Here is a 23,363-nt window from a genome sequence, read left to right on the forward strand (position 1 = left end):
TTTGTTAGCCATCTGTATGTTTTCTTTGGGAAAATGTTCATGTCTTCTGCCCATTTTTAAATGGATTATTTGGGTTTTGGGTGTTGAGTTTTACAAGTTCTTTATATTTTTTGGGTACTAACCCTTTATCAGATATGCCATTTGCAAACATCTTCTCCCATTCTGTAGGTTCCCTTTAGTTTGGTTGGTTGTTTCCTTCACTGTGAAGGAACTTTTTATCTTTGCTTTAATCCAAATAGTTTTTTGCTTTGTTTCTCTTGCCTCAGGAGACATCTAGAAAAATGTTGCTATAGCCAAAGTCAGATAATTATATCTGTGCTCTCTTCTAGGATTTTTATGGTGTCAGTTCTCACATTCAGGTCTTTAATCCATTTTGAATTTATTTTTGTGTATAGTCAAGAAAGTGGTCCAGTTTCATTCTTTTGCATATAGCTGTCCAGTTTTCCCAGCACCATTTGTTAAAAGAGATGATCTTTTTCCCATTGGACATTCTCTCCTCCTTTGTCAAAGACTAACTGGCCATATAATTGTGGGTTTATTTCTAGGTTTTCTATTTTGTTCCATTGATCTATGTGTCTATTTTTGCACCAGTACCTGTGTTGATTACTATAGCTTTGTCGTATAACTTAAAGTCTGGAATTGTGATACTTCCAAAGTTTTTGTTTCTTTTTCAAGATTACTGACTATTCAGGGTCTTTCCTGTTTCCATACAAATTTTAGGATAATTTGCCCTATTATTTTCTGTGAAAAATGCTGTTCGTATCTTGAGAGGGACTGCACTGAATGTGTAGATTGCTTTGGGTAGTATAGATATATTAAAAATATTTGTTCTTCCAATCAATGAGCTTAGAATGTCTTCTCATTTCTTTCTGTCATCTTCAATTTCTTTCATCAGCATTTTGAGTTTTTAGAGTTTTTGGTTAGGTTAATTCCTAGGTATCTTACTATTTTTGGTGCAATTGTAAATTAGATTGTTTTCTTAATTTCTCTTTCTGCTACTTCATCATTGGTGTATAGAAATGAAACAGATTTCTGTACATTAATTTTATATCCTGTGACTTTATTGAATTTATCAGTTCTAGCATCCAATTTGGATGCCTTTTATTTCTTTTTGTTGTCTGATTGCTCTGACCATGACTTCCAGTACTATGTTGAATAAAAGTGGTGAGAGTAGAAATCCTCATCTTGTTTTTGATCTTAGAAAAGAATCTCTGTTTTTCCCCATAAAGGATAACATCTGCTGTGGATTTTTCATATACAGCTTTTATTATGTTGAGGTATATTCCCTCTAACCCTACTTTGTTCAAGATTTTTATCATCAATGGGTGTTGTACTATGTCAAATGATTTTTCTGCATCCATTGAAATATCATATGGTTCTTATACTTTCTTTTATTGATGTGGTTTATCATGTTGATTGACTTATGAATATTGAACCAGACTTACATCCCAGGAATAAATTCCACTCAGTTGTGGGAAATGATTTTTAATGTATGGCTTTTGTTCGCTAGTATTTTGTTGAGGATATCCTCAACTATGTTCATCAGAGATACTGGCTTGTAGTTCTCTTTTTCGCTTGTGGCATCTTTATCTGGTTTTGGTATCTGGGTAATGCTGGCCTCCTAGAATGAATTTGGAAGTTTTCCTTCCTTTTCTATTTTTTTAAATAGTTTGAGAAGAATAGGTATTAACTCTTCTTTAAATGTTTGGTAGAACTTGCCTGTGAAGCTATCTTGTACTAGACTTTTGGCTTTGGGAATTTTTTGACTACTGATTCAGTTTGTTTGTTGGTTATCAATCTCTTCTTTTATTTCTTGCTGGTTCAGTTTGTTAGGTTATATGTTGCTAGGAGTTTATCCATTTCTTCCAGGTTGTCCAACTTGCTAGCATATAGTTTTTTATACTATTCTCTTATTATTGTTTGTATTCTGTGGTGTCAGTTGTTATCTCTCCTCTCTCATTTGTGATTCTGTTTGAGTAGTTTCTCTTTTTTTCTTGGTAAGTCTGGCCGGAGGTTTATCAATTTTACTGATTTTTAAAAAAAACTAGCTCTTAGTTTCATAGATCTCTTCTAGTGGGCTGGGTTTTTTTTTGTTTGTTTGTTTTTTTAGTTTCTGTATCAATAATTTCTGCTCTAAGCTTCATTATTTCCTTCTTTTTGTTGATTTTGTCTATTGTTCTTTCTCTAGCTCCTGTAGCTGTAATATTAGGTTGTTTATTTGAGATTTTTCTTACTTCTTTAGGTAGACCTGTATTGCTACAAAGTTCTCTCTTAGAACCATTTTTGTTGTATCCCAAAGGTTTTGAAACATTGCATTTTCTCTTTTTCTTTTTTTCTTCTTTTTTATTCTTTTTCTTTTTTCTTCCATGTACTTTTTCATTTCTTCTTTGGTTTCCTGGTTGGCTCATTCCTTGTTTAGTAGCATGTTATTTAACCCCATGCATGGGTGGTATTTCCAAATTATTTCTGTGGTTGACTTCTAGTTTCATAGTGTGGTGGTTAGAAAAGATGCATGGTAAGAATTCGATCTTTTTGAATTTGTTGAGGCTTCCTTTGTAGCCTAATATGTGATTTATCCTGGAGAATGTTCCATGTGCACTTGAAAAGAATGTGCATTCTTCTGTTTTAGGATGGAATGTTCTGAATGTGAAATCCGTCTGCTCCGGTGTGTCATTCAAAGCCATTGTTTCCTTACTGATTTTCTGTTTAGATGATTTGTGTTTTGATATAAGTGGGGTGTTAAAGTCCCCTACTACTATTGCATTATCATCAATTAGCTCCTTTATGTTTGTTATTAACCATTTTATGTAATCGGGTACATAAATATTTATAATTGTTATATCCTCTTGTTGGATTGTCCTTTATTATTATTTAGGGTCTTTCTTTGTCTCTTTTTACACTATTTGTTTTAAAGTTTACTTTAAATATAAGTACCAATATAAATATTGCTACTCCAGATTCCTTTTGACATCCATTTGCATGATAGATGTTTCCCCAAACCCTCACTTTCAATCTGTAGGTATCTTTAGCTCTAAAATGAATCTCTCATAGGCAGCATATTGATGGGTCTTGCTTTTTTATTCATTCTGTCACAATGTCTTTTGATAGTGTGCATTTAGACCATTTATATTCAAAGTAATTATTTATAGATATATTTATTGCCATTCTATTACCTGGTCTGTGGTTGTTTCTGAAGACTTTCTCCGATCCTTTGTCTTTCTCTCTTTCATGGTTTGCTGGTTTTCTTTAGTGATATATTTGGATACCTTTCTCTTTATTTCTTGCATATGTATTAGTGGTTTTTGATTTGTGCTTATCATTATTAGGCTTGTATATAACATCTTCCGTATACAGTAGTCTGTATTAAGATGAACCTCTTGTCTTCCTCATGTTTTAGGTATATGGTGCCATGTTTTACAACCTTTTATTTTGTGGGTCCTTGACTGAGACTTTATAAACAATATTCATTTTTACTTTTTTTTCTCCTTCCTTCATATTTTTTGTTTGTTTGTTTGTTTTTGTTTCCTTCCTTCATACTCCTACTTATGGTCTTTCCTTTCCACTAAGAGTACCCCCTTCAATATTTATTGCAGGGCTGGCTTATTGATCAGAAACTCTCTAGTTTTTATTTGTCTGGAAAACTCTTTATCTCTCCTATTCTGAATGATAGCCTTGCTGTTAGAGTACTCTTGGCTGCACATTTTTCCCAGGCAGCATCATGAATATATCTTGCCACTTCCTTCTGGCTTAGAAAGTTTCTGTGGAAATTTCCCATGATACCCTTAAGGGGTTTTCCCTTGTATGTAATTGTCTTCTTTCTCTTGCTTCTTTATTTATTTTTTTTTAATCACTGTATTTTTTTTTTTTTTAAATCACAATATGTCTTGGTATGGATGTGTTTTTTTTTGTTTTTTTTTTGTTTTTTGTTTTTTTTAACTTTGTTTTTTAAACTTTGTTTCTTTGTGTCTTCTGGATCTGGGTATCTGTTTCCTTTCCAGACAGGGAAATTTTTAGCTATCATTGAATTTCAAATAAATTTTCTGCCTCCTTTTTCTCTCTTCTGTAACTTCCATAATAGTGTTATTATGTTTGATGGAGTCACTAATTTTCCTAACTCTATTCTTATTTTGCATAGTTCTTTTTTCTATTTTTGGAGTAATTGTTTGATTACTTTCTATTACTCTAACCTCTAGGTCATTAATTTGTTCCTCTGCTTCTTCCATCCTGCTATTTATTCCATCAAGTGTGTTTTTCATTTCATTTATTGAGCCCTTTATCTCTGCTATGTTATTTCTTATCTACATGTTAAGGGTCTCACTGATGCCTTCTATTCCTTTCTGAGGCATAGCAAGTATCTTTATGATCACCACTTTAAATTCTCTCTCAGTCATGTAACTTATATCTGCTTCACTTAGATCTTTGGCCATGGCCTTAGATCTCTTGTCCCATTCTTTCATCTGGGACAAGTTCCTCTGTCTTCTCATTTTGTTTAAGTCTCTGTGACTATGTTAGGAAAGTCAGTTACATCTCCTATTCTTTAGAGTAATGGCCTTATAAAGAAGAGGTCTGATAGTGTACCACTTGTAGTGTCCCTTATTTCCCAGGGCCCAGCACTTCTGGGATTATCTCCAATGTGTGCTTAATGTGCTCTGTTCTTGTGTCCTGGCTGCTTTATCCTTCAGACCAGTCATCTGCAGAGGCTCTCTTTGCCTTTCCAGGCCATGTTTGGTCCCTAGCCTGAATGTGGTGCCTTTCAACTAGGTGTGCTCTGGTCTGCTTGTGAAATGAGACATACTGCCACTGCCACTAGAACCTAGGCTCCACAAAGTTCCTGCAACTGGAGATGCAGTGTTGGCAGGATTTTGGCTGACCTGCGGCGGGGTGGGGGGGCTGCAATTCTGGGACCAAGGCAAGCATGACCTGGGAAGGGTGGTTCCACAAGGGGGTGGTTCCCACAGGTGGCCTTGTGCTTATGCTGAGCGGCAGGGGAGGGAAATGGCACCTGCCATTTCTTTTGTTCTGGGAGGGGTCTCTTTGTGAATGTTGCCTCTTTGGCACATATTCCGAGATAAGCAAATAACCTCTTCACTGGGTGACCCAGGTGCTCTTCAGATCACTGTTTCCACGCTGTATGCCCACAAGCTGTTTACCCTGCCTTCTCTCCAAGAGCAATCCCAATGCTGCCAGGATCTCCCTGAGCCAAGCCTGCTGACCATTAGAACTTCAGGCTTTAAGCCCCATGGTTGCCAGAACTTGCCAAATTCAAAATCAGTTCCTCTTGCTTTCTAAAAAGCCAATTGCTGTGCGGATTCATTTCTCTACTGTGCTCCCCTCCTTCCTCATGTGTTAGTCTGTCTCTCTCACCCTTCTCAGCAACTGTGGCTACCCCTACCACAATGGCCATGATCTATTTCTCTCCCAAACTGTGTTTTTGTACTTCCTACCTTCTTTGTTGTGGCCTCTTCTCTCCCTTTAGTTGTGGAGTTTTTTCCTGAACGTTTTTGGGTCAACTTCTGGGTATTTAGCATGATGTGATAGCTATCTATTTGATTCATGGGATGAGGCAACCCTAGGTAGGGTCTTCCTATTCTGCCACCATCTTCCCCTCCATTTTTTGCTCTTTCCAATTCTTACTTCATAATTTCCATTGAAGACCTTTTCACACTGATTTGCAAATGCAACTTGTATATAAAAGATAGTAATCCTGTGTCATTTGTTGTACAAATTCCCTAACACTTAGCCTTTTAATTTAATATCTTTTGAAGTAAAAATTATTTTGATGCATTCTGGTCTTTCTACATTTCCTTTATGTGATCTCTTCCTGTCATTTCATACTTAGAAAGACATTGTCCAATTATACATCAAATATTACTTCTTTTCATTCACTATAAAGTCTATAAAGTCTATAATCTTAACAAGTCTGGTTCTAATTCTGCTTACTCCAATGACCCATCCATATGATGGCCTTGTAGCTTTATCAACACAAACTGACCCCTAATTCAGTCCTAAAAATGGACAACCACTTATTTTCCATGAACAAATCAACAAGGATTCCGCTCTGCAGGTGAGAAGGCACAGAGCAATCTTTTTGAAGAAAATAAGCAGGGTGCTGACAGAAGAACCAGAGCTGCTCTGGAAAGGAAGAGAGGTTACAGAATTAAACACATGTATGGTAGCATTTCCCTACAACAGGTTTGATTCCTGAAAATGCAGAGGGAAAAGAACAAAACAAAACAAGGCACATACTTCCTTGGCTACATTCCATGCTCTGAGGAGCCACTCAGCAACAATTTGTGTTGTGGGCTACGGCTCCTGGAAAAGAAGTATGTGCCCACATGTGTGGGGCAAGTAGAGAATGCTGCTAATCATACTATAGGTTTTCCCAGGCTCCAAGTAAATACAGAACCAGAACAGATATTATTTTCTACCATAGCCTAAGGAATTGAGGGTCACTAACAAGCTAATATTAAATATAGAGTTAGGTTGTCAAGGAAAACTGAAGTATATCCTCTAGGGGATTTTAAAATTAAGATAAAGTTAGAACTTGCTTGATTATTTAAGTAATGTCTAAGTGTGGTCTCTCATATTCACCAAGAATCTGAAAAACATATACCCTTTAGAGACCCTAAAAAGCACCATTGCTTTAGAGGCATTGTATTTTTAAAATTGCACCTGGCCATAGCCCTTGGCATGGCAAATAGTGATGTATTGGTGATAATTAGGCGAGACTTTCTTCACCAGATTATATCTATGCAATGCATTCTTTCCTAAGTTTGTTGTAGTGTAATGCCCAAAGAGGTACATAAGCATTTAAGAAGTTTGGAACCTGTGAACATAATATTAAGTTACAACATAGTACTTCGTAAGATTAGATATGTCTATGAAAACTCAGATATGACTTTTCTTAATGATAGTTTTTCTCCATCTTAATTTAGCCAGAAATTCTTTCCCTCAGCACAAATTGGATATTAATATATCCTATTTTAATAATAGGCACTAATAACAAGATATTATTTATCATGAACACATATTCAAATAACAAATATTCCAAATATTAAACTTTTTTTAAAAAGTTTTTAAATGAAGAAATTCAGTCCCCTCAATAAGAACATAAGAGTACAGAAAAAAAGAAATAGAAGTAAAAACAACCTCCCATAACTTTTGACTCCATCTCACTGCATCCAAATTCTAACTTGTCAAGTATGCCTGGTGGGTAAATGTGGAGGTAAGGTAAATAAAAAAAGGAATAAGGAAAACAGAGAACCAGGTTGAATTTGATAAGTAGTTCAGTAAGGTTTATGCTTTTACTAGAAAGATTAAGAGGAGGCATTTGAAAGAGGTTCTTAACTATGATACGTAGAAGTACAGACAGAAGAGAAAGAAGATACTGGAGGAGACTCAGCACAGAATAAAATTCCTTGCAAAGGTCTGGAGTAAGGAGCAACCAGTGAACTAGCTCAACAACTCCCAACCATACTGGGTTTGATGTCCATGCACTGTGTTTCAAGATTTTATTGATGCCTAGATCATAATGGCAAGAGAGTCCAAATATTTTTTTAAATGTAGCTCATCACTGTACTGCAACTGTACTATGACTTAGTAAAAGAACTACTCAATTTTATTAGTTATAGTTAAAAACTACCAATGAGAATAAATATTTCAGAACAAAGAAAAAATTGATTGTTTAAATGCATAGAGGTTAAAATTTCTGCTGACTTGTTTTTTAAGAAATTGATAGAAATTTTTTTAATTTTTTTTAAAGATTTTAAAACGTGTAATTTTGTATCTGTTTTACCCCTAATGCAAAAGCAACTCCTTAAAAGTAGATATTTTAAAAAAGCTACTCCATCAATTTGGTAGATCCTGCCTTTGAAAATATACCCAAGGAGGAAAAAAAAAATATCTTATTTCATTCTTTCTCATCATTGCAGGAAATAACTAATCTTTTACTTGGAACTGTTAATATTAAGGGTCATAAAGCATGTGAAATGCTCAGCACAGTGTCTGTCCATTGTAAGTGCTCAATTAACTCCTATTATCATTTTTTTTATTATAGAATAGCAGATTCTGAGATACTACCACCTTTGGAAATTTGGATTTCACATGACTTAATGCTAATGTCCTGTTCACAATTCAAGTGGAAAAGCTTACCTCTTGCAAATGAGATTCCTTTTTCTTTGCAGATAAATTTAAATGTTTATCAAGAATAGAATAGTACTTTTCACTCTCCTTGTCAAACTTCTTCTTTCCATCCTAGGAGATGACAATAACAACAAAACATTCTAATTCGAGAATAAAACTGATTTTTTAACATTCCCATCAAATGTCCAATACAAGTATTTAATAAAGATTTAGTGAGCTCCAACTAAGCACAAAACTTGATGGAGTATGAAAAAGAATGTGAAACAAGTAATTTGAATATGTATTCAAATATGTATTCAAATGTATTCAAATATTCTCAAAGAAGTTCATGGAACTATATAGCATGGAGGGAGGCAGGCTGGCTACAGTAGAATCCCTCTGAGAACTTTATAATTGATTCTTAACACGAGATTCTGCTCTAGTAAGTCTGAGATAGGGCCAAGAGAAAATGTCTCATTTATGCTTTTTGGTGGTATCAGTTAGTTAATATGTGACCAGTTTGGAGAACTGCTCACACAGACTCTTTTCAAGGAATCATTATTTCACAGCTACAAAAAGATACCTAATATTTCAAACAATTCATTCTTGATGGTGAAAAATGGACTTCTAAAAGCTGGTAGCATGAAATAATGAAATAAGATGTTTCAAAGTCAAACCAAAAAGATTAGCAACATCTTTATCATATACTTATCATAACTATAATAGCTGACCTTTGCTTTTCCCTAAAATTTCCCAAAATTACATTGATTTATAGGGAAAACTGTAACCAGGCTGGCCTTTTGTGGAAGAGGAGGACAACTCTACATTTCATCCTGTGGCATACTCTTATACAAATGCAAATGGAATAAAATCCTGGGCATATAAACTTCTCCATCTATAAATACGTTATCCACCAGGTAAGGGTTTTTGTTTCGTTTTGTTTTGTTTTTAAAATTTACTTACTTATTTGAGAGAGAGACAGCCCAAGTGGGAGGGGTAGAGGAAGAGGAACAGAGAATCTCAAGCAGACTCTGCACTGAGCATAGAGACCAACACAGAGCTTGATCTCAGGACCCCTGAGATCATGACCTGAACCAAAACCAAAAGTAAGATGCTCAACCGACTGAGCTACCCAGGTGTCCCAAACCAGGCAAGTTTTTTTGTTTTTGTTTTTTGTTTTTTTCCATTTATGAGTCCATATGAAGTAAATACTAGGTAATCAGACTTATAAAATTCATTGGCCAAAGAAGTACTGTTACTTGCTTTTATTTTAGTGTTTCTGGAAGTATAATGCCTGAACCACTTTAATAACAGTCAAGTATTTTTAAGCCTAATTCAAAATGTAAATTCCTATTTCCACCATCCAGAGGTTTGGGAATTATTATTCTTAGCAAGCTCTATGATTATCATACATAATGCTTTACTTCATTTGCTTAACTATTTGAAAGAGTTTAATAAAGAATAATAGTTAGATATGAGCTCAATTCACAGCAGCACATACTAAAATTAGAACAATGCAAAGAAGATTAGCATGGCTTCTGTGCAAGGATGACACACAAATTTATGAAGTGTGTCATACTTTGGGGGAGTAGCAAATAACAGGCTTCCAGTTTATGGAATAAATTAAGTCACAGAGATGAAAGGTACAGCATTGGTGTATAGACAATGGTACTATAACACTGTTGTATGGTGACAGATGGTGGCTACATTTGTGGTGAGCACAGCATACTGTATAGAGTTGTCAAATCATTATGTTGCACATGTGAAACTAATATAACACTGTGTTGTACATCAGTAGAAAAACCAAACCATGAGAGACTGTGGACTCAGAGAAACAAACTAAGGGTTTTGGAAGGGAGGAGGTGGGGGGATGGGTGAGTCTGGTGATAGGTATTAAGGAGGGCACATATTACATGTTTATGTAAACAATGAATCTTGGAACACTACATCAAAAACTAATGATGTATTTTATGGTGACTAATATAACAATAAATAAATGTATATATATTTGGAAAAAAAAGAAAAATTTTAAGAAAATAGATGGATAATTGTACAGAGGGACAGGAGAAGAAGGGGAGGAAAGGAGAAAAGGATAAGAGAAGCAGGGCTCTCGCCTGTTTTTCACATTATCTGAGGTTGTCAGACTGAGATTGATAGATCCAAGTAATTCTATTTTGATCCACTGGCACCTTTGATGTTTTTAACCCACTAGGATCTAGTTCCAAATATGGAACTTTAGAAGGTTAACTGATAAAATTACACTGAATGGGAAGAGCAAGTAGGGTTGTACTGCAAAACTCAAGTCACTTTTGGACCATTTAAGAGTACTAATATGTTTGTGAATTCAACTACTAGACCTATAAATGAGAAAATTCAAAATCTCCAAAGGATTTTCATTACCTAAGGACAAAACGTGGTCCTACTAGGAGAAACACAATTTAAAAAAAAAAAGAAAAAAAAAAAAAGTGGCATTCACATTTAAAAAAAAATAAGTCTACTGAGAAACTCACATTACAAAATGTGGAGTAGCAGACCCAAAAGGAAGCAGGGAAGTCCAAGGTTAGAAAGGGAAGAGCTTGTCCTCTCTACAGTTGTAACAAGATACCTGGGTGAACGTTTCACCATTTTCTCAGTGGAGTTTACTTTTTTTTTTTTTTAAGATTTTATTTATTCGTCAGAGAGAGAGAGAGAGTACACACAAGCAGGCACAGAAGCAGGCAGAGGCAGCGAGAGAGCAGGCTCCCTGCTGAGCAAGGAGCCCAATGCGGGACTTGATCCCAGGACCCTGGGATCATGACCTGAGCCGAAGGCAGCGGCTTAACCAACTGAGCCACCCAGGAGTCCCTGGAGTTTACTTTTTCATCTAGCATTTCATGCACACAATTGACCTGCCCAGTCAACCTGTCAAAAAGACTCTCTCACTAGCACTTTTGAGCTCCTTTTCTTTTTTCTTTCCTGGCCATCTCTCCTTTGACATAACTGCTCATTTCTTCCAATTTCTACATATTCAAGTTACAACCACTTTTAGTATCCAACTCATACAGGCCTCATTCACAAGTCCCTTCCATCAACTCTTTCTCCCTTTTGAATACTCGTAGAGCTTTATATATGGGTTTCTCATGGTGTTCATGTATAACACTGTAGCAGAGAAATTTATTTATATACCCTATCCTCTTTCAAACTGAATATTTGAGAGAGTGCTCAATAAATATTTAATGAAAGAGTGAAATTCTTCCTCTTATTACACTGGGCACCATAGTCCCTCAAAGATATTCCATTTGTTTAAAAGCAAACAAACGAACAAACAAAAAACCAATATCCATGATACCAGGGACAATTCCACACAAATAGTTTAACTCAATCCCAATGTGCACAAATACTGGGGGGCAACCGGTTGCATTATAGTATAGTCCACAAGACTGATTCACTTTTATCTTATGCTAGGGGACTTAAAATCATTTGCTATGCATAGAAGAAACTGGGTAAAGATGAAGAGAACACAGCTGCAGTGACAACACTAGTATCTTTGTTTTCAGTTGAGTGTTTGATGGCATTTTTGGAAACATTAATTCAGCGCCAACACGTCAGCATTCCTGGCAATACAAAAATCATTCCCAGAGCACTTCCTGGACTCTTATTCAAACCCTAGTGCTTCACACCATCAGGCCAGCAAAAAAGATCTACTCAAAGATTCCAGTGATGTTGTAGAAAACAAAAACACACTTGGATCTAGCATAAAATTAAAGAGCTGAGTAGGCCACAAGAAGGACAACTATAATGTGGGGAAGCATGTTCTTAAAAACAAAGAGCATTTCTCCTTGAAATTCACATCTGTCCCAAAAGCCATGATATACTCCTCATGGAAGCCAAGTCTCACTTGGACTTACTCATTTAACACCATACAACTACGCTTATTCTTTGAGTTGTATGTTCTGGATATCAAGCTAAAAATTTGCTCTGAAACAAATGCTGCTGACAAAAGGAAAAACACCCATGAGTCTTTATTAAATGCTGTATGTGATTCCTGTCTCATTGTCACAGCATGATTCAAAAAGGGAGACTCCACTATAGTGTTACATTTTCTGTAAATCCAGTTAACGATCTTTGGACTAGGTAATCATTTAAAATGAAGTCATATATATGTATGTATATATGTGTGATGTTTGGACGCATGTGAGTATATGTATTACAAAGTTTAAAAGGAGATCATCCAAAATAGCAAATTATTCCCCAAACCCAATTTTAGCTAGCAAAAGTATAAGGTAAGTTCTGGATCTGCAATCAATCTGCTTTCCAAATGACACTACATTTACTCTAAGCACAGTGGCCATATTATATCTTAGCTTCTAAGAATAGCAACAGTGGTTATGCCACACCCTCACTTTACACAGTAAAGTAAGGAATGAGAGGGAAACTCCAAGTGTCAATTTTACTCCAAATCTGTATATAGCCAAAAAAAAGGAAAAAAAAAAAGTCAAATAATTATAAAAACTATAGATCTACCATGCAGATAAAAACATGAAATTATACATAATTGTTAAAAGAAGGCCAAACCAATCCCTTCCAATGACCACAAGAGCGTACCAAAGACAAAGAACAGAATCTACCTCAACATTTAGAAAATCACAAATACAAATTCTCAAAATGTTATCTAATTGCACTTTTTTCTATAGACCACTGCAAAGTTTTGTTTAAACAATGTCAGCAATGTTTATTTTAATGTTGCCATGATATAAATTATTTAAAAAAAAGTTTGAAAAATAATATATTTCTTTTTTAAAAAACGGAGCACATGTGGCACTTAATGTCTTAGTCAGTTAAGCATCCAACTCTTGATTTCAGCTCAAGTAATCATCGCAGGGTGTGTGATCAAGCCCTGCTTCCGGCTCCACATGGGCATGGAGCCTGCTTAAGATTCTCTCTCTCCCTCTACTCCCCAGCCTACTCTCGCTCTTTCTCTCAAAAAAAAAAACAAGAAAAAGAAAAAAAAGAAAAAAGAAAAAGAAAACAAAAAACCACATATTTAGTTTAGAATTTATACATCAAATTTTAAGACTATTTCAATGTTATAATTATCAACCAAGATACTGTGAAATTTCGCATGCAACTAATTATGTCATGGTGTTAGTACACCTATTAGTTAATAAGCAGTTCGTGTATATTATGAAAAAATCCTTCAAGTGAATGCATAGCAGTAAAAATAATAATAGAAAGAATAGGGGTGCCTGGGTGGCTCAGTGGATTAAGCCTCTGCCTTCGGCTCAGGTCATGATCTCAGGGTCCTGGATCAGCCCCACATCGGGCTTTCTGCTCAGCAGGGAGCCTGCTTCCCCCATTCTCTCTGCCTACTTGTGATCTCTGTCTGTCAAATAAACAAACAAATAAATAAATAAAATCTTTTTAAAAAATAGAAAGAATTATAATTTAAACGAAGAGCTAAATTCCTTATTCAAAAATATGTGGACTTCTTATAACTGGCATTGTACTAGGTATTGAGAGGTAAGTTATAGCACTGAATACCAATCCTGGCTAGACTTCTTCTGATGGTTGGATTTACTCACTGATTAGAACAGCAGTCCAGGGCGACATCATCATCTCTAAGTCCCAAAGTGCCAGATGCTAGGATATTATGACCACATGCTGCAGGGTTGTAGGAAACTTAGCAGTTAGGAATTTCCTAAGGCCCAGGAGATTCCTGGTAACCAGAAACCAAGGTTATTGAGAATCTTAGTATAGCTCACACAGCAATGTCCCTCCTGTGGTAACACTACCCAACCATTCCCAGTCTCCTGAAACACTGTCCACCAAGTCCTTCCTCCTCAATATGCTGAAACATAAACATTCCAAAAGGTCGCCCTTCTGGGTAGCTGTCACACTATAATTCACCACATCTTCCTCATTTCCAATTACCCCACCACTACCACTACCATGTGATCAAACTCATAAGGACCAAGGGTTTCATATTGGCCTTTATGAAGAACTTCTACAAACTGGAATGATTTAAAAAAACAAAACAAAACAAAAAAAAAACAAACAAAAAAAAAACCAGAAATAGATATGAAGGTGTAAGACACAAAAGAGGAAGGTCCAAAGGGTAACAAGCAAATGAAGAATTGTTAAAATTCATTAGTAATTAAGAAAAAAGCAAATTAAAATATTGGGATATCACACTGTCTCAGATATTGACAAAAGTTAGAAGGTTAATTAATGCTATATGTGTATGTACATTGAGCATATATGAAGATACAGGAGCCTTTATATATTACTGGCAGAATAGTACGGTGGTGCAGACTTTTTCTAAAGAGAGATGTTGCACTACTAAGTGGCCCTAAGAACACAAAAAGTTCATAAACACAAATGAGGATATGCATCTGTGGGGACGGGAAGATAGCCAGTATATTCATTAATGGACATAAAATGAACTTGATTCAAACCGTGGAGTGCTTGGCAAAAGTCAGAAGAAAATATTAAGGGGTACCAGGGTGGTTCAGTGCTTAGACAAGCGTCTGCCTTCAGCTCAGGTCATGACCCCAGGGTCCTGGAATTGAGCCTCACATCTGGCTCCCTGCACAACGGGAAACCTGTTTCTCCTTCTCCTACTCCCCCTGCTTGTGTTCCCTCTCTCACCATGTCTCTCTGTGTCAAATAAATAAATAAAATCTTTAAAAAAAAAAAAAAAAGAAGTAAATATTAAATGTTGTTGGAACTTAAACACAACTCTGAGCTTAAAAACCCAAAACAGGTAAGTAACACTAAATCATTTACATAAATTAAAAAGCCATGCATAGAAAATGGTAACAATTTTATAAAAAAAACAAAAATACACATATTAAACTAATAGGAATGGTTATTGGGTAAGGAAGAAAATGAGAATGAGGGATGAGTAAATGAATAAAATAAGAGAGGGCTGTGAACTAAAGGACAATAGATAAAAAAGGAAATTAATCAGGAAACCCAACATCTGACTGACAGAATTACTGAAAAAGAAAGTGTCAGGAGAAAATTACCTAAAAAATAATAGATGAAAATTTCTAAAACTGAGAAAAAATTTTTCCATAATAAATTTTCACAGTACGTACAAAGCACAGTAAATGAGAAAATACCCATAAGACATACCATCATAAGATATTATAAACCCATGGATAAAAAGAAAACCTAAAAACAGAGGTCAAATAAAAATTATCAGAAATCAGAATAATGAATCCACAACATCATCACAGGAAATTAAAAAACAGAAGGGCTGGGGAATTCTACCAAAATTTCAAAGAAGAAATAACACCTATTCTCCTGAAACTGTTTCAAAAAACTGAAGCAGAAGGAAAACTTCCAGACTCTTTCTATGAAGCTAGCATTACCCTGATCCCCAAACCAGGCAAAGACCCTACCAAAAAGGAGAATTTCAGACCACTATCACTGATGAATATGGATGCTAAGATTCTCAACAAGATCCTAGCAAACAGGATCCAACAGCACATTAAAAAGATTATCCACCATGACCAGGTGGGATTCATCCCTGGGCTACAAGGATGGTTCAACATTCACAAATCAAGCAATGTGATAGAACAAATTAATAAGAGAAGAGAGAAGAAACACATGGTTCTCTCAATTGATGCAGAAAAAGCATTTAACAAAATCCAGCATCCGTTCCTGATTAAAACGCTTCAAAGTATAGGGATAGAGGGAACATTCCTGAACTTCATAAAATCTATCTATGAAAGACCCACAGTAAATAACATCCTCAATGGGGAAAAGCTTGCAGCCTTCCCGTTGAGATCAGAAACACGACAAGGATGCCCACTCTCACCACTCTTGTTCAACATAGTATTAGAAGTCCTAGCAAGAGCAACCAGACAACAAAGAGAAATAAAAGGTATCCAAATTGGCAAGGAAGAAGTCAAACTCTCTCTCTTCGCAGATGACATGATTCTTTATATGGAAAACCCAAAAGACTTCACCCCCAAACTACTAGAACTCATACAGCAATTCAGTAACGTGGCAGGATACAAAGTCAATGTACAGAAATCAGTGGCTTTCTTATACACTAACAATGAAAATACAGAAAGGGAAATTAGAGAATCGATTCCATTTACTATAGCACCAAGAACCGTAAGATACCTGGGAATAAACCTAACCAAAGAGGTAAAGGATCTGTACTCGATGAACTACAGAACACTCATGAAAGAAATTGAAGAAGACACAAAAAGATGGAAGACCATTCCATCCTCTTGGATTGGAAGAATCCATTGTTAAAATGTCTATACTGCCTAGAGCAATCTATACTTTTAATGCCATTCCGATCAAAATTCCACCAGTATTTTTCAAAGAGCTGGAGCAAATAATCCTAAAATTTGTATGGAATCAGAAGAGACCCCGAATTGCTAAGGAAATGTTGAAAAACAAAAACAAAACTGGGGGCATCACGTTACCTGATTTCAAGCTTTACTACAAAGCCGTGATAACCAAGACAGCATGGTACTGGTATAAAAACAGACACATAGACCAGTGGAACAGAAGAGAGAGCCCAGATATGGACCCTCAACTCTATGGTCAATTAATCATCGACAAAACAGCAAAAATATACAGTGGAAAAAAGTCTCTTCAATAAATGGTGCTGGGAAAACTGGACAGCTGTATGCAGAAGAATGAAACTCGACCATTCTCTTACACCGTACACAAAGATAAACTCAAAATGGATAAAAGACCTCAACGTGAGACAGGAATCCATCAGAATCCTAGAGGAGAACATAGGCAGTAACCTCTTCGATACAGCCACAGCAACTTCTTTCAAGATATGTCTCCAAAGGCAATGGAAACAAAAGCGAAAATGAATTTTTGGGACTTCATCAAGATCAAAAGCTTCTGCACAGCAAAGGAAACAGTCAACAAAACAATGAGGCAACCCACGGAATGGGAGAAGGTATTTGCAAATGACAGTACAGACAAAAGGATGATATCCAGGATCTATAAAGAACTCCTCAAACTCAACACACACAAAACAGACAATCATATAAAAAAATGGGCAGAAGATATGAACAGACACTTCTCCAATGAAGACATACAAATGGCTATCAGACACATGAAAAAATGTTCATCATCACTAGCCATCAGGGAGATTGAAATTAAAACCCCATTGAGATACCACCTACACCAGTTAGAATGGCCAAAATTAGCAAGACAGGAAAGAACATGTGTTGGAGAGGATGTGGAGAAAGGGGAACCCTCTTCCACTGTTGGTGGAAATGCAAGTTGGTGCAGCCACTTTGGAGAACAGTGTGGAGATTCCTCAAGAAATTAAAAATAGAGCTTCCCTATGACCCTGCAATTGTACTACTGGGTATTTACCCCAAAGATACAGATGTAGTGAAAAGAAGGGCCATCTGTACCCCAATGTTTACAGCAGCAATGGCCACGGTCGCCAAACTGTGGAAAGAACCAAGATGTCCTTCAACGGACGAATGGATAAGGAAGATGTGGTCCATATACACTATGGAGTATTATGCCTCCATCAGAAAGGATGAATACCCAACTTTTGTAGCAACATGGACGGGACTGGAAGAGATTATGCTGAGTGAAATAAGTCAAGCAGAGAGAGTCAATTATCATATGGTTTCACTTATTTGTGGAGCATAACAAATAGCATGGAGGATAAGGGGAGATGGAGAGAAGGGAGTTGAGGGAAATTGGAAGGGGAGGTGAACCATGAGAGACTATGGAATCTGGAAAACAATCTGAGGGTTTTGAAGTGGCGGGGGGTGGGAGGTTGGGGGAACCAGGTGGTGGGTATTAGAGAGGGCACGGATTGCATGGAGCACTGGGTGTGGTGCAAAAACAATGAATTCTGTTAAGCTGAAAAGAAATAAAAAAATTTACAAAAAAAAGAATTATGCTATGAAATTTGCTAGAAAAAAATAAAACAGAAGGGCAATGCATTCAAAATTCTGAAGAAAAATTAATTCTAATCTAAATTTACTATATCCACTTGAAATGGCACTCTAGATTTGATGGTAGAATAAAAATATTTACAAAGATATTAAAAAATATTATACATGTACCATTTCTCAAAAAGATAGTGAGAGATGTGCTACAGTAAAATGAAGGAATAAACCAAAAACCAAAACATAGGATCTAGGAAAACAGTTCAAACAGGCAGAGACAATTCCCAGAATTAAAATAATATGAACTTCCATGAAAACAGATGGACTAGTAAACCTATGAATGTAGCCAGTTAAAATGAGAGTTTCAGGAGGAATGACTCTTTAAAAATAAATAAATAAAACAAATGTATCTAATGTGTTCAAACATACTAAGATATGTTTTGTAATTATGTTTGTGCATTTGAGAAAAGAGAATTTTGTGCTGATTTTACGAGCAAGCCAATTATTAACTCTAGGAAAAAAAAACATGCAAGAAAGGAAATGTAATCATAGAACTTGGTATGGCTTATCTATGAACAATAATTTCAGTATTATATAAACACTAACCACAAGTTTTAAAAAAATTTGACTATATATTTGGAGGACGGCAGGAGCAGAAATATATATGGAGTAGCAGTGGTTGTGGTGCTGTAAAAGTGTGTAATATTCATATTCCATTGTAGGTAAATTAATCTAAGAATGTCTAAAATTAAAGCAAAATATACTAGTTTATTGTTTAGGAAAATGGAAATTAATGTAAAATAATAGTTTAAAGAATTAAAAGTGCTTGACTTTGTGGAACAAAACTTTAGAGCAGAGAGATGGGGTAGGAAGCTGATGTATTTTATAATTTATCAACCTTGACACATTATTAAATTTTTTAAAACTTTGTATACGTTCAATAAAAATTAAATTCAATCTAAAAATAGGAGGAAAATAGAGAACTAACTTGCAGAGTGGGAATATATCGAATATATAGGAAGAGGTACAGAAATATAAATGTTAGAAGGGTACTAAGAAAGGGATAGAAATTAGAATACAGGGGGGAGAAAATTTTCTATGGGTATGCTAAACCTTGGTCACAAATTAGTTTTTTATGAATTCATTAATTTGAGCCTTTATGAAATCCCCATTTGGCAACTGGTACTGCTACTTAGGCTGACTAAAGCTGAGAAGAAAACTGAAAAAAGGGACCAATCTTTCTTAAGTGACTGCAAAGTGGTAGTTTGCATACCAGAGCTCCACATGCAAACCCTACAAGGTAAAAGTAAGTATCCTCATTTCACAAACATGAAAACATTATCAGAGAAGAAAAGCAATCTGAATGAGATCACAGAGTTTATAATGGACAGAGTGAATAACTAACTGAAATCAATCACCTAGTTCCAAAACCCATGTTATTTACACAGTGAAAGGCAGCCTGGAGAAGCCTGAAAATGCAGACTATAGCACTTCATTTTAACTCCCTTCTCCTTAAGAAAAAGGCCAAGGCAGGGCAGGGAGGGGAGGGTCTGAGGAAGGAGGCAGAGGAGATTAAGAGAGTAGAGAAGACTTCTGTTTCTGATCCAGGGTGTAAGGAGCTCAGCTGCTGCTGTCCTGTCCTAAGAAGAAGTAAAAAAGCTGAACAAACTGAAAGATTAATAAATCTTCTTAGATGTTTCAGAGTAATAAGGTCACAGGGCAAACCACTGCCCCAAAATTTAGAGGGCCAGCTAGGCAGATACAGAGAATCATAATTTACTGGAGCAGAAATCCCCCTGGAAATCTATACTGGGGTAGAAAAACATGAACTGTAATTAATTAGAGAATTGCTGTAAGCTCAATATGTAAGTCTAAGAGGTAAAAATTCCAGGGGTCCCACTCATACAGCTCCCCCCGCCCAACCTCCCCATACACAATTTTGTTAGTTTTATCCCTAGGAGCTCAAGGAAATTCTCAGTCAAGAATAGAGAAAAATCCCCTCCTGCTGCCTACAGTATATATAGAGAAATAACCATTTTAAAATATGCCAGAGCATTCTGTTCTTCTTGGGAGAAACTATTTTACCAATTTCTACATATTAGGGGTTTTTTTTTTTCTTTTAGATTTTTTTATTTATTCATATGAAAGAAAGTGAGCATGTGTGAGTCAGAGCAGGAGCAGGAGGGAAGGTCAGAGAGAGAGGGAGGAGCAGGCTCCCCACTGAGCAAGGAAGCCTGAAGCAAGGCTTTATCACAGAACCCCAGGATTATGACCTGAGCCAAGGCAGCTGCTTAACTGACAATCACCCAGACACCCCCATACTAGCATTAAAGACCTGCAGGAAGGCAAATGTCTAACTCCCAACACCCTCTAGCCATTCTGTCTCATCTAAGGCGGAGAAGAAAGGAGCTGGGAGGCAAACTGAGATGCACTGGTAAAGTTCACAGTCCAGGAGCATGGGTTCACCAGTTCTAGGACCTCCTCACACCTCACTACTAACATAGTAATGGCCTAGTTTCTCTTGCCACATACATCATGCCCCATTTCCAAGAAAAGGTTGTAAGACATGCTAAAAGGCAAAATAGGGTGTGAAAAGGCAAAACAAGTAACAGAAACAGAGTCAGATATGATGGCAAAAATGTTAGCATTCATTAGACCAAAAGGGTCTTTTGTTTTTTTTTGTTTTTAATTTGAGCTAAGGGCTCAAAAGGAAAAGTAGATAACATGCAGGAACAGATGAGTAATAAGTAGAGATGGAAATTCTAGAAGAAATTACAAATGCTTGATATAAAAAACACTGTTACAGAAATGAAGAATGTCTTTGGAAGTAAACTGGACATGGCTGAGCAAAGAAACTTAAGAATGTTTATTAATAGAAATGTTAAATGTAAAATGTTTATTAATAGAAACTTCCAAAGCAGAGAAAAAAAAAAAAAAGACTAAGAACAAACAAACAAAAACCAGAACATCTAAGAATTGTGGGACAACTACAAAAAGAAACAACAGAAGAAATAAGCAATAGCTAAAGCAATAATGACTGAGAATCTTCTCAAATTAACATCAGACATCAAACCACAGATCTAGAAAGCTCAGAGCCAGGTAGGTGAAGCGCCTAAGAAAACTATACCTACACATTACACATTCAAGCTGCAGAAAATCAAAGATAAAGAAAAAAAAAATCTTGAAAGAAACCAGAGGAAAAACACCTTACCTAGAGGAACAGAGATGGGAATTTCAACATCCTCTCCTCAGAAAGTATTCAAGTTTTAAAAAAAAGTAGAATGAAATATTTAAAGTACAGGAGGAAAATATCCCAACCAATCTAGTTTTCTACAACCTCTGAAATTCTCCTTCAAAAGTTCAGGCAAATAAAGATTTTTCTCACAGTGAGGAAAATTTGTTGCCAGTAGACACACCTTGTAAGAAATGTTAAAAGTTCTTCAGGAAGAAGTAAAATGATATAGTCAAAAACTGGGATACATACAAAGAAAGAGCATCACAGAAAGAATAAGGGAAGGTAAAATAAAAACTTATTTTTCTTATTCTCAACTGAGTTTACATAATAACAACTTCTTCAAAATAATAGCATCAACAATGTATTCAATTCTGTATGCATACATAAATGTTTGTCTATGTATAACTGAAATGAAGGACAGCAATGGTACAGGGACAGGAGGAAGGAATTAGCAGTATTTTGTTATTATAAGGTATTTGCACTATCTATGAAGCAGTATAGCATTATTTGAAAGTGGATTTGGATTAGTTATAAATGTATATTGAAAATTCTAAAGCAACCAGTAAAAAAAGTTTTAAAGAAAATATAATTGATATGATAAGAAAGGAAAGAAAATGAAATACTATAAAACACTCAAATAAAACAAGAAAAGGCAGAAAAAGTGTAGGAGACAAAAATATAAACAAAGAATAAGAGCAACAAATGGAAGATAACGAATATGGTAGATACTAATGCAACTATATCAACAATCACTTTAAGCATCAATGTGCTAAATGCACAGATTAAAACACAGATTGTCATAGCGGATCAAAAAATGACTCAATTATATATTGTTTATAAGAGCCAACTTTAAATGTAAAGACACATACATTGAAAGTATAGGAATAGAGAAAGATATACCCTGCTAACACTAATCAAAAAATAGCAAGATTAACTATATTAATTTCAGAAAGAGCAGACTTGAAAGCAAAAAAAAAAAAAAAAAAAATCGGGGATAAAGAAGAGCATTACATAATGATAAAGAAGCCAGTTCTTCCAAAAGACATAATCCTTAATGTGTATGCACTTAACAGCAAAGCCTCAAAATATGGGAGAATAATAGAGCTGCAAGGAAAATAGGTGAATCCACTATCATAGTTGGAGACTTCCACAGCCGTCTATTAGAAATGGTCAGGTTCAGCAAGGAGAAAAATCAGTGAGACAGTGAAACTCTATGGCACCATCAGTTGACTGGATATAATAGACATCTATAGAACACTTCATTCAACAGCAGAATACACATTCTTCTCAAGCTCACAGGGAACATTTCTCAAGACAGGCTACATGCTGGGCTATAAAACACATCTTAGCAAATTTAAGAGAATAGAAATCATAAAATGCTTGTTCTCAGACTACAGTGGAATTAAACTAGAAATCAATGACAGATAGCTGGGAGAAAAAGTACAGAATACTTAGAGATTAAACAATACATTCCTAAATGATACATGGCTAAAAAAAATCTCAAAAGAGATCTTAAAATAATTTGAACTAAACGAAAACACAACTTACTGAAATTTGTGGGATGCAAGTTTAGAGGGAAATTAAAGCACTAAGAAACAATAAAGGGAACAAATGGATGAAACAGGGACAAAGGGAAGAGAGGATGAAAGACAAGAAGAAGCAAAGTACTAATGTTACTTTAGACCTTGGGAGAGGGAGAATACTATTGAAATTTTTTGGTGGTTTTTGATTGTCGATCTTCTCTGACCATGGGAAGGCAGGGAAGATTGGAATCAGGAAGATGGATAGTGTCGGGTGTATCTATAATGTAATGGGGTCTGGTATGACACTATGGGGAAACCTAAGGTTACACATGTGTTGGAGAGGATGTGGAGAAAGGGGTGGTGCAAACACTTTGGAGAACAAAGTGTGGAGATTCCTCAAGAAATTAACAATAGAGCTTCCTTATGACCCTGCAATTGTACTACTGGGTATTTACCCCAAAGATACAGATGTAGTGAAAAGAAGGGCCATCTGTACCCCAATGTTTACAGCAGCAATGGCCACGGTCGCCAAACTGTGGAAAGAACCAAGATGTCCTTCAACGGACGAATGGATAAGGAAGATGTGGTCCATAGTGTATATGGACCACA

The 23,363-nt window shown here is 35.8% G+C and overlaps 1 protein-coding gene across 1 annotated transcript in view; it reads right to left on the minus strand.

The window, feature by feature from the left end:
• LOC111154437 (Rho GTPase activating protein 42) overlaps positions 1–23,363 on the minus strand; it is a 285,187-nt gene that overhangs the window by 87,643 nt on the left and 174,181 nt on the right. The window contains exon 5 of the mRNA XM_022514037.1: positions 8,152–8,253. Within this exon, the coding sequence (XP_022369745.1) occupies positions 8,152–8,253 (102 nt within the window). The remainder of the gene's footprint in view (positions 1–8,151; positions 8,254–23,363) is intronic.

The sequence above is a fragment of the Enhydra lutris genome, unplaced genomic scaffold, assembly GCF_002288905.1.
Source record: "Enhydra lutris kenyoni isolate GAN:26980312 unplaced genomic scaffold, ASM228890v2 scaffoldscaffold37, whole genome shotgun sequence".
NCBI lineage: Eukaryota > Metazoa > Chordata > Mammalia > Carnivora > Mustelidae > Enhydra > Enhydra lutris.